Consider the following 14,530-nt stretch of genomic DNA (forward strand, 5'->3'; position numbering starts at 1 on the left):
CAGAGGACTGGACGAAACCAAACGAGACAATAACAGGGAACAGGTGAGGAGGCAGAAAAGGAGGGAAAACTAACAAGACAGGAAGCACAGACCAAATAAGGAGATCGTGCGGAGACAAAGACAGGTGACGGGCAGGTAACACAAAGCACATGGGGAACAGGCAAAAACAAACACAGGACAATACACAAAATGGCCACCAGGGTGGCACAAACTTAGTAGTCCAGGCCAGATCCTGACAGTACCCCCCCCTCAACGGACGCCTCCTGGTGTCCCCAGAAAAGTCCAACCAGGGTGGGCGGAGGGGGCCTGGACGGAGGGACTGGTACGACAGACCGTAAACACGGGGCAGACTCGGACGGGGCAGACTCGGAGGGCTTGGTCAGGGAACATGCAGACGGGACAGACTCAGACGGGACAGACTCAGGCAGGACAGACACAGACTCAGGCAGGACAGACACAGACTCAGGCAGGACAGACACAGACTCAGGCAGGACAACAGACACAGGGGCAGGAGAAGGGACAGGAACAAAGACAGTGACAGGAACAGTGACTGGGACGGTGACTGGGACAGTAACAGGGACGGTGACTGGAATGGTGACTAGGATGGTGACTGGGACAGAGACACAGAAAGAGACGGTGACGGGGACGGTGACTGGGACGGTGACGGGCACAAAGACAGGCACAGCGATGGGGACAGGGACAGACCACTCAGGAGAGACAGGAGCAGAGAAGGGCTCGGGAAGAGGCGGGGCCGGCTCGGGCAGAGGCGGTGCCGGAGAGTCAGAGGGAGGCGGAACCGACTCGGGCAGAGGCGGGGCCGGAAAGTCAGAGGGAGGTGGGGCCGGCTCTGGCAGAGGCGGGGCTGGACAGACAGGCAGAGGCTGGGTTGCTGGCGCGGCGTCGGGCGACTGGGCTGCAGGCGCGGCGTCGGGCGACTGGGCTGCAGGCGCGGCGTCGGGCGACTGGGCTGCAGGCGCGGCGTCGGGCGACTGGGCTGCAGGCGCGGCGTCGGGCGACTGGGGAGCGGACTCGGCTGCGTGCACAGGAGCGGGCGTCTCTGGGCTGGGCACAGGAGCGGGCGTCTCTGGGCTGGGCACAGGAGGCATGGTGTTGGATGACCGGGTTGGCCGACGCTTAGCACGTCTCCTCCTGGAGGGAGCCTGAGGGACCTGGATGAGTTCAGGGGGGAACTGGAACTCCTCAGGCTGGGGTTCTGGACCTGAAGTGACCGGCTGCAGGCGCAGCACGCCCACCCTAAGCCCCTGGCAATGAGCTGGAGGGGCAGGGGCAGGCGGGAGACTAGCAGCCTCAAAAACTGGATTGCCGGAGGGAACAAGGAGGGACTGAAGGCTCTTACCCAGACCTGAGAGCTGGTCGGCCAGGGTAGCCATTCCTTGAACCTTCAGTAGCCCGGGCCTTGAGGAAATAGTCCTCTGCATCAAGGTAACGATAGCATGCTGGCGCCCCAAGTCAGTGGACTTCACTAGCTCAGCGTTGAGCCTGCTGAGGGTGTAATCCACCTGACTTAGCTCCTCCATTGGGAAGTCTGCTGGGTCCATACTTGGTCGGCTCGTACTGTCACGGTTGTGCAGGAGGACCCAAATGCAAGACTCCAATAGGCAGAATTACAGACAAAAACACGATTTATTTTAGCACGAACTTAACAATTAGACTTACTTACATATATACATACTGTATGGGCTTTGACAAGACAAACAGAGAGACGAGCCGACAGGGAACAGAGAAACAGGAGGGTAGAAATACACATACCAATTAACAGAAAGACAGAGGACTGGACGAAACCAAACGAGACAATAACAGGGAACAGGTGAGGAGGCAGAAAAGGAGGGAAAACTAACAAGACAGGAAGCACAGACCAAATAAGGAGATCGTGCGGAGACAAAGGCAGGTAACACAAAGCACATGGGGAACAGGCAAAAACAAACACAGGACAATACACAAAATGGCCACCAGGGTGGCACAAACTTAGTAGTCCGGGCCAGATTCTGACAGTAAGTATGTTTAGCATGTTATTTAAAAAATCCTCACAAGTTGGCTACTGACAACCACAGAGATACCTACACAAAGGAAGTAAGCCCTTCAGTATGTCCAGGGCTCTTTGTTGGTAGTTGTCACTCATGAAAATAAATTAGTTATGCATTTTGGTAGTTTATGGGCACCCCATTGGTTCCTGCATCTGACCTCTTCACCCCATACACAGTGCATCGATACTGTTATTTTTACAATAGACAAAGATGTCTGAATGCATTCTCTACAGAACTCATCAAATCAGGGATTTAAAACATGTGGATAGCTATTATATCATCATCATGGTAGTAGTACTGTGTTCGTATTTGATCAGAGTAGAGGAGGGTGTTACTGAGTGAAATATGAAAAGTAAGGAAATAGTTTTGGTTTGGATAACCTGCATTTCCTTTTTAAGTTGCTATTATATTCTGAGTCACATGAGATTTTCCATTTATTTTTTTGCAAGACTATATACAAAGCTCCAAAACCAAAATCCTCATTTTATACCTACGGTCCATATCACCCAGCACAATGCATCACTTGACACCTCTCTCCTTTTTAAAGTAATGCAAAATGGAATCTATCCAGCGGCTGTTGTCATGCTGAGAATGGAAGGGGGAAATTGGCCTGTCTTCAGAAAGGAAAATATTGAATTACGGTGATCCCAGCAGGGCTTTGTCTGGAGGTGAACATATTGAATTCTTGTTCTAATATTGTTGAATGAGGGTTCGAACCTTTGAAATGATATTACATACTATTACCCAATCCATTGCTTCCAGCATTCTGAAAGAGTTTTTTTGTACTTGTTTTTGTTGCTGAGCTAATTTTTTTTTTTATTATTATTATTATTATTATTATTCAATTTGTCATTTTTCTGTTTCCCTGTCAATTAACTTACATTATGATGACAACATGGCATGCCTATTATGGGCCTACTTATTGAAAAATTTCCTTATTTCCCGTTTGCTTTTGAACAAAGGTTTTTAAAAACCTTTTGAAAAGCCGCTTGACTTTGTAACAAGCTGTGCATAGCCTCAGAATAAGCTCTGTAGAAATAATGATGGACAAAACTGACCCCTGATGCAGCCAAGCGAGTTTCATTTAAAATGTCTTCACTGTCCTTCCTTATACTCTGTGCATGTCCCTTCCATGTGATCAGTATGCTTTCTGCACACCTTAGAATAAGTGCCTTAAGAGTAGTAGGTCACGGTATAGACTCCCATAGTTCAAATCTCCAGTGACGATCTCAAACGATACAGATACAGGTGATGACGGTTTCTGTTTTTAGACTTAACATGCTGGTATGCAGTGCTTGTCATATGCCGTACCGCAATAAAATACGATAATTAAGGGTGAATGTCAGTGTTCTGAGGCAGTAGGACTTTCATATACCAGATTACACAGTGGCAATTAGTGCTGTCAAGTGAAAACTGTTTACAAACATGAGCAGTCATTAGATTGCAGATCCTGGCCCCTGTCATGCAATATTAACCAAAGTGAAACCAAATTCCAGCAGCTGCATTTATAACAGTAACCTCTTCCCAACTACCAGGGGCGAGGGTAATTATGGTCAGGGGGGTTACATTGGGATTTGTCATGTGGTAAGGCTGGGGGTGGGGGGTATTTCTATCATAGGCCTATAACATATTATCTTCATGGAGGTCTTACGTATAAGTAGGCTACTGCTGAAGTCATTTCCTGGTGTTTACATTTGCATTTATTCATTTAGCAGACACTTTTCATCCAAAGTAACTGACAACGTGCATATGTGAATGTGTCATATGCCATAATTCTATTACAAGGGACTACATTGTCCCCAGAGCAACTTTTGGGTTAAGTGCATTGCTCAAGGGCACAACAGTGGAAGCTACTGCATGCTAGCCCAGCTCCTTAACCACTACGCTACCACTGGCTGCCCCAATTTCAATTACAATTATACATTTACAATCATTAAGAACAAGAAGCCGTATTGCCGAGTATGCGCAAGAATGACTACCCCCTGCTAAGTGTGTGAAGGGGCACAGCACCAGACATAGTAGAATTAGGCTGATGTGGCTGAGCCCTGGACAACACTGGTCTATCTCAACCCCTGATTATGGTGCTGACTCACATAACCCTTCACTCACCTACATTAACTATAAAACATACAAAACATATCCGATATACATTTAATGTGAGCATAAAAATACTTAAATGTCTGAGGTGGTAAAAATTACTGGAATGCATACAGACAAATGTGCAATAATGCACTGACAACCACAATTCCCATTACATAAATGATGTAAAATTGCTTCACAAAACCTGTACAAGGCTTGAGAAATGGTCTTTTGATGGTAAGTAAGAGTGAGAGGATGTAGTTAATATGCACAGTATAGCAACAGCACAGTAATGCCTTTAGTCATGTTTTTAAACTTTAAATGAAAGCTCATTTCAAAATGAGAGGCTAATTATGGTTTTATTACAAATGAACAGCCATTATTAAGCAAATAGTAATATCCGGCATAATCAAGCCTTCAGCCACATTTCATATTGACTTGGAATGAGGCCTTCGTCAATCCATTGTAATAAGAGAAGTATTCACAACATGAGACAGAACAATATTGAGTTGGAATTGCATATACTAGCAAATTGTGAAAAGAAATTATACACTAAATCCCTTATGAATTTGAGAAATCTTTGCACAAAGAACATCATCCAAAGCACACAAAACATCCTGAGCCTTTTCCAGAGTGTAGTTTTCACTCCAGTGCATACCATTGTCTATGTCTTATCTGAGACATATTTAGTATTGGGTCACCGGATAAATTATTCCAAGTGTCATGCATTTAATTTTATCTGCGTGTGGATTGCTGAGGGGCAAATTGCTTTGCTTACCCTGATGCTTTAGAGAGGGGAATTATCATGCACTAACCCTTCTCTGATCCAACTGACCCTCTGAATCTATGACAGAATGATAATTAAACCTAAACTCTGCCGTTATCCCCTCCTTCTGAGGTCCGTTTGTCTAAATGTAGCCCGCTGCCTGACGGTGCTGGGAGCGGTAGCCTGCCCAGGAACCCAGCTCTCCATTAACTTGTCCTTGAGTGGGATGGTCCCCCTTCCCTCATCCTTGTTGCATTTGCACACCTCCCTAATAGAATTGTGCATTCTAAACAGATGATATGTGAGTGCATTCCATAATATTGGAAAACAAAAGGTGAGGTCCATAATTCTGATACAAAACAATTTTCGTTAAACTCGGTGAATGTCTCCTCATGTATCTCTGGCTGTTTGTGCTCAAAAAGCTGTGTTCTGCCATTGTAAATGGAGAATACACTCGCCTGCTGAAACTCGAGCCATACACTGTTCAGGTCATTCAAGGTGTTGCTTCTGGAGCAGTGAAGTCATTTAAATTGATGTTGTGCTCTCAGTTCAACAATGGTTCTGCAGTTGAGAAGTTGCACTGGTGCTGCAGTTTAAAAGCTGTTTCATTTAATCTGTAGATATTTAAAGGTAAAGCCTGCGATTCTTGCTTTATCTTTAAATGTCTACAGGTTAAATGAAACAGCTTTTGAAGTGCATCACCAGTGTTTACCGTAGTAATTACCTTTTTTTCAGTCTGTCACTCTGAAATGAGGGATGATGGCTGGCTGTGCCCCCACACAGTGCAGTGTCTTGCCTAATCATTGGAGTACACAGCATGCTTTATCGGCTGGGGGCGGGGGGGGGCGCCTGGGGAAGTGCAGATAGAATAAGACTGCAAGAAAGCTGTGTTCAGGTTCACCTTTCAGACACGGACTGTGTGTGTGTGTGTGTGTGTGTCCGTGTGTGTGTCCGTGTGTAGAAGGCAGAGTGGGGTATTGGAGGGTTGTCAGACACTGCAGTGTGTTTCTGTCCCGTCAACATGAGGATGAACATGAGGCCAGTGCTCGGTCAGCAGAGCCAGGGTGCTGGGAGAGGTGAGAGGCCATCTGGGGAGCCAGGGTGCTGGGAGAGGTGAGAGGCCATCTGGGGAGCCAGGGTGCTGGGAGAGGTGAGAGGCCATCTGGGGAGCCTCCAACTACATTTCCTCTGAAATGAAGAGCCAATGGCTCTAGAGAGAACAGCAGCACAGTGGCAGAGGGCAGACAAGAATGCTAGTGGCCTCAGTGGAGATGTGTGTGCGTCTATGAGAGTGTGCATTTCCAGGGCTTGCACAGATTACAGAATGAGATGTCTGCAGACAATATGGTTTCGGTTTATGCTGGAAGAATGGTGCTGTTCCAGTGACTATTAAAATGGTGCTGTTCCAGTCACTATTAAAATGGTGCTGTTCCAGTCACTATTAAAATGGTGCTGTTCCAGTCACTATTAAAATGGTGCTGTTCCAGTCACTATTAAAATGGTGCTGTTCTGGTCACTATTAAAATGGTGCTGTTCCGGTGACTATTAAAATGGTGCTGCCCCGGTGACTTCCCACTTTTACAGCGAAGTCACATTTTGGCTGGTTGGTTATTGTTCTTTACAGTGGTCTATAGAAATGTGAATATTACCAAAGAAAGAAAGAACACAAACACAAACAAACAAACAGCCAGAAAATTGTAGTATAAGTATAAGTATATTTACTCTTTTGATCCCGTGAGGGAAATTTGGTTTATGCATTTATCCCAATCCGTGAATTAGTGAAACACACACAGCACACAGTGAACAGGCGCAGTGAGCTGCCTGCGACAACAGCGGCGCTCGGGGAGCAGTGAGGGATTAGGTGCCTTGCTCAAGGGCACTTCAGTCATGGCCTACTGGTCGGGGTTCGAACCGGCAACCCTCCGGTTACAAGTCTGAAGCGCTAACCAGTAGGCCACAGCTGCCCCATTGCTGAAAAGACTAAAGTCAAATACAACAAACAAATTACAAAAACAATTCTTTCTTCCCTGGCGCTTTTCCTTTTTACTGGTGCGTCCCTTCTGGGAGCCAAAGCGGCCATTAGCTGGTCAGACCTGTGCACTGGTTCCTATGAAGATTATGTGGAGCATGCTGAAGACCTGAATATAATGAAGCTGGTAATGCACTGCTTTTCACCAGAGGCCACTGGTGAATAAAAGCCTCTCATGCTATTAATAGTGCCGAAGAAGAAACAATAAGCACTTGAACGGCCCACAGGGATCTTGGGCTTCTACTGATCAGATCGCTGGGCTCATGTTTGGATTCTCACGAAGAGACCAGAGAAATAGTTATGGAATGGGCTTTAGTGCAGGATTCTCCCGCCAACTGTTTTGTGAGCTATTAGTATGGAATAGGAAGAGATGTGGGCTAAGGTGAGTGGTTGTAATTGTTTTGTGTTTGTGTGTGTGTGTGTGTGCGTGTGTGTCTGTCTGTCTTGGCTCCAAATATATGCATTGCTTTTAAACTGTCCGTGCCTCCAGAGGAATGCCATTAAGACGGCATTGTGTTCCTTCAGGCAAATGGTGTGCCTCTAGCCCCCCAATATTCCCTTCCTCTCTCTCTCTCTCTCTCTCTCTTTCTCACACACACACACACACACACACACACTCACACACGGCCACGTGATACCTCCTCTGTAGCATATCAGCTGGAAAGCAATTTCAGAGAGGTGGAGTAAAGGTGGGGGTGCGGCTCACAGGAGAGCAGAGGTGGTGTGGGGGGTGCGGGGAGGTGAAGGGAGTCAGGGAGCTGGTGTGGGGTGTGGGGGGGGGGCAGCTGAAAGTACAGGTGGGGAGTGTGGAATTAATGGCTGTACTTCAGAGAGTCTGCTCCCCCTGATGAAGAGTGTGCCCTGTACAAAGCTGGCCTCAAATAGGTTTTTCCATGGGGTGCGCAAAGAAGGCTTATTGAAACTCTCTCTGTCCACTCTCCTCATCTGTTCAGATGACAGACATTCGTCTCTCTTTCACACACACACTCTCTCTCTTTCTCAAATCCTCTCTCTGTCTCTCTCTCTCTTTCTCAGATACTCTCTCTCTCTCTTTCTCACATCCTCTCTCTCTCTCTCTCTTTCTCAGATACTCTCTCTCTCTCTCTTTCTCACATCCTCTCTCTCTCTCTCTTGCATTTTCTTTCATTGTGCTCATGCAGCTGTGTCCCTCAAGGTTGGCGTGTCGTTTAGATGTGCGAGGCAGCGGTGAATCAAGCGGAGGATACGCCGCACGTTGCCGCAGTCGGAGCGAGACTCGTCGTGCAGAACGGCGCTGTACGACGCGTCACGCCTCAGGTGCCGGGGCCTGCGTCGGCGCTCGATTATTTACCTCTCAGCCTCTTCTGACTGTCAGAGCTCGTTTCTCCTCCACCCCTCATTTCCCGCCACTGAGGCGAGTGAGCGCTTCAGCCGTGTCACTCTCAATCACCGGCACTCCGCACGGATGTCTGTGTGAGAGAGAGAGAGAAGGAGAGTGTGAAAGAGAAGAGAGAGAGAGAGAGAGAGAAGAGAGAGAGAGAGAAGGAGAGTGTGAAAGAGAGAGGCCCCTATGAGGAGCTGTCAGTGTCATTGAAAGGTTGGTCCTTTTGTATTTTGGAGCCAGCCACAGCGTTCGCTTCTGTCCAGCATTTTTCATTCAGAGTACGGTGAACCCTGAGAGGCTCGTGAGATTTACAGACCTCAGGAGCTAAAGGTGTGGCTACAGAGAGTTATGGAGTCATACATGAGTTAACGTGGGGCTCTCAAAGATAAATGGCATGCAGCGGTCCAGTATTCCAGACTGCTCGACTGCTTGCTTTTTGTACACGCTAGCATTATTTCACTGTGTGTGAATAATTGACTTGAAACTCCATTGTGTTTTTTGTATGATTAGATCTTTTGACCTCTGTGTGTGTGTGTGTTTGTGTGTTTGTTGACAGCATACAGTCGGGATCCTACCTCAGCACTGGCTGGTTTACCCTCATCCTGGCCATGGACATGTGCAAAGAGATCCGCGTGTACGGCATGATCAACGACACATACTGCAAGTAAGACCAGCAGCTCCATCTGCCTCTTCTCAATCACTGATCATGTGATCTTCCAGACTGTTCTTATTTCACAGACAGGCCCAAGTGCCTTCTCCATTAGACAGGGAATGAATTGACTTGGGGTGGGCAGGGACTCCTGATAGATACGTAGATACGTAGATAGATAGATAGATAGATAGATAGATAGATAGATAGATAGATAGATAGAAAGAAAGAACGAACATGTTTACACACTGTATTCCCCAACAGTGTTGTTAACTCAATAAAATTGCAAAGCTGTACTCAAAGCTGCCATATTGTTCAGGCACCACAAAAGTTTTAAGTTCACTCAACTAGTTTCCCAGTTATTGATTATTTTGAAAAGATTACCTCTTAGTATATGAGTAGAACTGACCCCCAAACTCATTTATTTCAAGAGTGGATTGAAATTACGTCTGACGTAATAAAGACGTGCAACTTCATTGGTTAGGTTCATATCAACATGGCAAATAACCTAATAACCTACACAAACCAACATAAACCAATAACAAAATCGGAAATCCCAATGAATTGTGAATTAACTAGTCTACGATCGATTGTGGCAGTTAGTAAATTGATACACTTTGACATCGTAGGCCTAAGACTAATTGTTTGCAAGGACTGCTGCGCACCCGGATGTAGGCAGGCAAGCTGCAAGCAATCAGTGAGATGATCCATCTATCATCAGACTGCTACTACACAAAGGTAAGAACGCGCCTTAATGAAGGTGTACTTTGTTTATTTATTTGTGTACCGTCTTCCAGCGGGCAGACCTCAGCTAAAGACTAGGCTATGTAAGAGAGACCTTTTGCGGGCTAGCTGCATGTTTTATAGCGAGTTAAGTAAAGTGTGTTGTCTGAGCTGTCAGCCAGCCAGCTAGCCAGCCTGTTGTTGCACTACTTTAGTGGAAACTGGACAGACAAACAGTATGGTTTAGCATTACCAAAGATCCTTTATTAACAGTTTCTGGTGTGGCCTACTTTGGCCACGCAGGTAAGACACCAAAGCAACGTTTCATAAGTTGGAAATCAAACACATGACACGCACAAACAGGCAGCGCACTTTTAAACATTTTATTAGTAGCCTACTATAAACTGCCATAAGCTATATGGTTCGCATTAGCTGCTAGATGTAATGCAAAGTAACACTGCAGGGTAATTCTTCAACTATGATACTTTTCTTGTCCTTGGAAGAAAACTAAAAAATATTTAGACTACTTTGGTTTTTGGTGGTGGAAATGACATGGTGACGTGGTGGAAATGGCATTGCCCTAAAAACACAGTTTATTTGCTTCATAGTAGGCCTACTAAAGAATCTAGTAGAAAAAAACATCATAATTACATAACGTATGGCAGGGACGCATTTTTTTGTTTTAAATCTTAATGCTTTTAAATCTTAAATTTGTCTATGTATGTCATGTCATCTCCACCACACTTTGTCATTTCCATCACAACACATATTTTAAGTTAAACATGTAAAAATAATACAACATACAACATTTCTGGAAAATGTATATATTTTGGCTGAAATGTGTAATATTTAATAAAATACATTTGGAACAGTAGATGTTATTTTTGCTTGAAAACACACGTTTTGTTGTGTTTTGGAAACATGTGATTGGGCAGTCGTGGCCTACTGGTTAGGGCTTCGGACTTGTAACCGGAGGGTTGCTGGTTCGAACCCCGACCGGTAGGAACGGCTGAAGTGCCCTTGAGCAAGGCACCTAACCCCTCACTGCTCCCCGAGCGTGGCTGTTGCAGGCAGCTCACTGCATTGGGATTAGTGTGTGCTTCACCTCACTGTGTGTTCACTGTGTACTGAGTGTGTTTCACTAATTCACGGATTGGGATAAATGCAGAGACCAAATTTCCCTCACGGGATCACTTATACTGGAAATGACAGTTAGACTTTTGGAATAAAATGTCAAAAATATATATTATTCAAGTGAAATCTTTACAGCCACTATAAGGGGAAGTTTCTAGAAAGAGTAGATAATTAAACCATGCAAAAAGATTTTTACTGAAAGATGTTACATTTTCTGAAAATTACCAGGTCAATGAGAGCCATAGTTGAAGAATGCTACTGCAGCAATAGCATATGTCTTATATTAACGTCAATTCCAGTTTTGTTAACACGGATATAAGCCAAGTTGTAGTTCCGAACTTACTGACAATAGCCTAAGCATGATCAATGGCAACGTCTGACTCTGATAGGCCTGCCTATACAGAGAGATGAAGAGACTGTCTGACTGACTTTTGTTCAAAAAAGTGAAATAATACTGTTCATAATATTTTTCACCTCAGGACCAGATGGCTGTGTGACATGTTTTCAGTTCTGTGCAAGGAACCACCATCACACCATGGTAAGTGATAACTTATTTGTCCTCCATTTACTAGTGTCACAATGTAGCCAACGTGTAGCCTATATTATTATAAGTTATAGGGATATTTTGTAAGCATTTATTTACCAATGAGAATAGCCTAGCCTAATGTTATCCCTTTGCATCTCTCCACAGGGATACAAAGGCTAGGGTTGAGTGATGTTTTTGTATCAAAGAAGGGATGACACCTTAGACTTTTAGGCATTTTCAAAATGTGTTGGCTATGCAGGTCATGTGCATATCAGGAGTGTGAAGGAGTTAATCTTGTATTTACATGTCACCTGTACTATAGTCTTATTTAATATATGCATAGGATTAATATTCTGCTGATTTGTGTCTTCCCCACAATCCCTCTGTCTTTCTAGGAAGACGTCAATGTCAACAGCAGAAGGAAAATTACTCTGCAGGCCCTTCCCATCTTCCTGTGGGAAGATGGATTTTTTAAGACCTGGAATGTAAGTTTTTGATTAAATTGTGTGTCCTCTTTCACTCTTTCTTCTTTTTTACTTTGTCTTCTCTATATATCTCTATTTCTATTCAGCCCTCTTTGATACTACCTTGCAGCCAAAAGACAACAACCACAACCATCTTCCTAGCCACCAGAATAGCAATTAAATAATACTACAGTAATTCACCAAGAATGTCATATTTGGGAATTTTACCTTAACTTTTCATTCACTGGTATTTCATATTATATTAAATACACATGTAGTGTTTTTCATTGACTACTCTACTCATTAACTAATTACTGTCATGTTCTTCAGGCAGAAGAAATTGACCTGCCAGACTTCTCCGATGCAGCTGTAGCTATTCTCACTGTCTCGGGTGATACAGACTCCCTTGTGAAGTTTGGTCCTGCTATCCATTCTATAGTTCTTGACGGATATATTGTTGTGTGTGATATAGCAGAGTTGACAGAGACATAATTTGGCGATTTGCCTTAATTTATGCACTTCATCTCGATTATCCAAAGCAATTGTCCTACACATTTCATTTCATTCAAAAAATGATAATGGGTTTGGAAGACCTGAAGCGGTTACCTCCTAGACTGCTGCTTAGCCTTAAAAATAAATTGCTGATGATGGATGAGTAAGCATTCTGTTTTCCAAATCTCATGGTTGGTACTGCCAGCATGTTAATACTCAAGCAAGCAATGGAGCTTTTTCGCTTTTATTTATGTTGGCCTATTATTTTGTTATTTGAGTATTACCTTTGTTGAAGTGGTAAAAGGTTGTTATTTCTTTGATGTTCTGTATTAACCACATTCCTGGGGATGTTGTTCTGTTAGAATTCTAATGGAATTCTTAAATAAAGGGAATCTGCATTGAAATTGTCTTTTGAGTAGTTTTTTATTTGAATCATACAAATAAAATATTTTTGATTTTGAGGTAAATAGTAAACCCAAACAGTCAAAAAATGTGTTTCAATAGAGTGAAGTCAACTTAAAAATATAAGAGACTGAAGTGACAATGTTTAGGTTTGAGAAACTGAATGAGTCATGGTGATAACATGAATATATTATTAGGAGTGATAACTTAAAAACATAAACTCCATTTCCAGTGTCAATTTTGTTAGTTTTAACAATGGTTTCAAAATGATCAGGTTCATTGAACTTATCAACAATTTAAGTAGCGATTACTTAAAATGTTTGTTTGTCAAATTATTATGTTTCAGTTCATCAACTTCCTAAAAAAATGAGTGTGAATAACTTCTAGTTTAGAGTAGTAATTACTTAAAATATTTGTTTGTTGAAATTATTTGTTTTAATGTTGTTCATTTTCTCAAAGATTTGGAGTCTTAAGAGCTTGTCTGACTAATGTAACAATAACTTAAAATATCTATTTCTCACATTATTCTTTTTAATTTTATCCTTGTCCTTAAAGATTTTGAGCATTAAAAAAAGTCTCATTTTAAGTAGAAATTACTTAAAATATTTTGTAACATAGCTAAATATTTTGAGGTAATCAGTTTCATCAAACATTTTGAGTTCATTGAACCTGTTGGGGTTTACAGTGCATGAAACAGGTATACATGTTTCAGTTTCATCACAGGATGCTCATCCTCGCCATCTTCTGTAATGTTGTAATTGTTGTAAACGCAAAAAATGTAAAAAACTGTTTTTTAATAGTTGAGAAACAAACCAAAACATATGTGCTCTCTGTATTAAATCCTTCTTAATATAAATAATAAAGGAATGTCCACTCTCTGGTAAACAACACACTGGAACTGTACTTGACTGACTTCAACTGTCTGCGTACATTCCCGCACTCGCACACACATGACTGACTTCACTCTACACACGTGGTGATGCATCAACATTATGAACACAAAGCCAACCATATCACATTATGACATCGCCCCCTTTTATGGTATCTTGTCAATATTCGACATTACACATGTGTAACATTTGTAACCCACATTATATGACACTCTCCATCATCCATTTATTAGATCTAATAAAGCTAGATTATTTGTAGCAACTGCTATGTAGCTGTAGAGCATGTAAAATGTATCAGAGTTTTCACAGGGCCTTTGTACTGTCAATGGCTTTCTCCAGAAGTTGCAATCAAAATTATTCAATCCTCCCAAACAAGAGTAATTTAAATAGCTCAACACACCTAATATTTACAAGTGTTTTCTCCATGATCAACACAAAATGCCATTTTTAATGACTACTACAGTCTCAGAATTATTCAACATCTTCATGACAAGCGTTTTTAGTGCTTAGTAAAGCACCCATTTCCTGTTATGACCTGCTGCAAACGTGATGCAAAGCCAGACACCAGCTTCTGTCAGCGTTCCTGAGGAATCTCAGCCCATTCCTCATTGGCAATGGCCTCCACTTCACTAAAATTCTTTGCTGTGTGTGTGCTGTGTTACCACCTTCTTCAAATCCCACCAAGGTGATTTCCTATGTGGTTTAAGTCATGTGACTGATGGACACTCTAGAAACTTCCAAGGCTTCTTCCGTAACCAAGCCTTGATGGACTTAGGTATGCTTGGGATCATTATCCCGTCGGAAGGTCCAGTGATGCCCAAGCTTCAGCTTCCTCTTTGGATTTCCTGACATGTGATTGAACCCATCTTGCCCTCCACACGCTGCAGTTGTCCAGTGCCAGAGGAAGCTAAGCAGCGACCATGCTTCAATGTAGGCAGAGTGTTCTTTTCACTGTCTGCTTCTGTCTT

The 14,530-nt window shown here is 43.3% G+C and overlaps 1 protein-coding gene and 1 long non-coding RNA gene across 2 annotated transcripts in view; both read left to right on the forward strand.

Annotated features, from left to right (window-relative positions):
• The window catches only part of st6galnac3 (ST6 (alpha-N-acetyl-neuraminyl-2,3-beta-galactosyl-1,3)-N-acetylgalactosaminide alpha-2,6-sialyltransferase 3), a 63,873-nt gene that overhangs the window by 43,850 nt on the left and 5,493 nt on the right, over nucleotides 1-14,530 (forward strand). The window contains exon 4 of the mRNA XM_076295242.1: nucleotides 8,839-8,946. Within this exon, the coding sequence (XP_076151357.1) occupies nucleotides 8,839-8,946 (108 nt within the window). The remainder of the gene's footprint in view (nucleotides 1-8,838; nucleotides 8,947-14,530) is intronic.
• LOC143134675 (uncharacterized) lies at nucleotides 9,306-12,656 on the forward strand. Its single transcript, XR_012988708.1, has 4 exons — nucleotides 9,306-9,669; nucleotides 11,268-11,326; nucleotides 11,710-11,799; nucleotides 12,109-12,656. It is a non-coding gene; the product is annotated as an uncharacterized LOC143134675 (long non-coding RNA).

Source organism: Alosa pseudoharengus, unplaced genomic scaffold (genome assembly GCF_046254945.1).
Source record: "Alosa pseudoharengus isolate Yale_2024_CS ecotype anadromous, Long Island Sound unplaced genomic scaffold, YU_APseudo_1.1 YU_APseudo_1.1_scf_2, whole genome shotgun sequence".
NCBI classification, from domain to species: Eukaryota; Metazoa; Chordata; class Actinopteri; order Clupeiformes; family Clupeidae; genus Alosa; species Alosa pseudoharengus.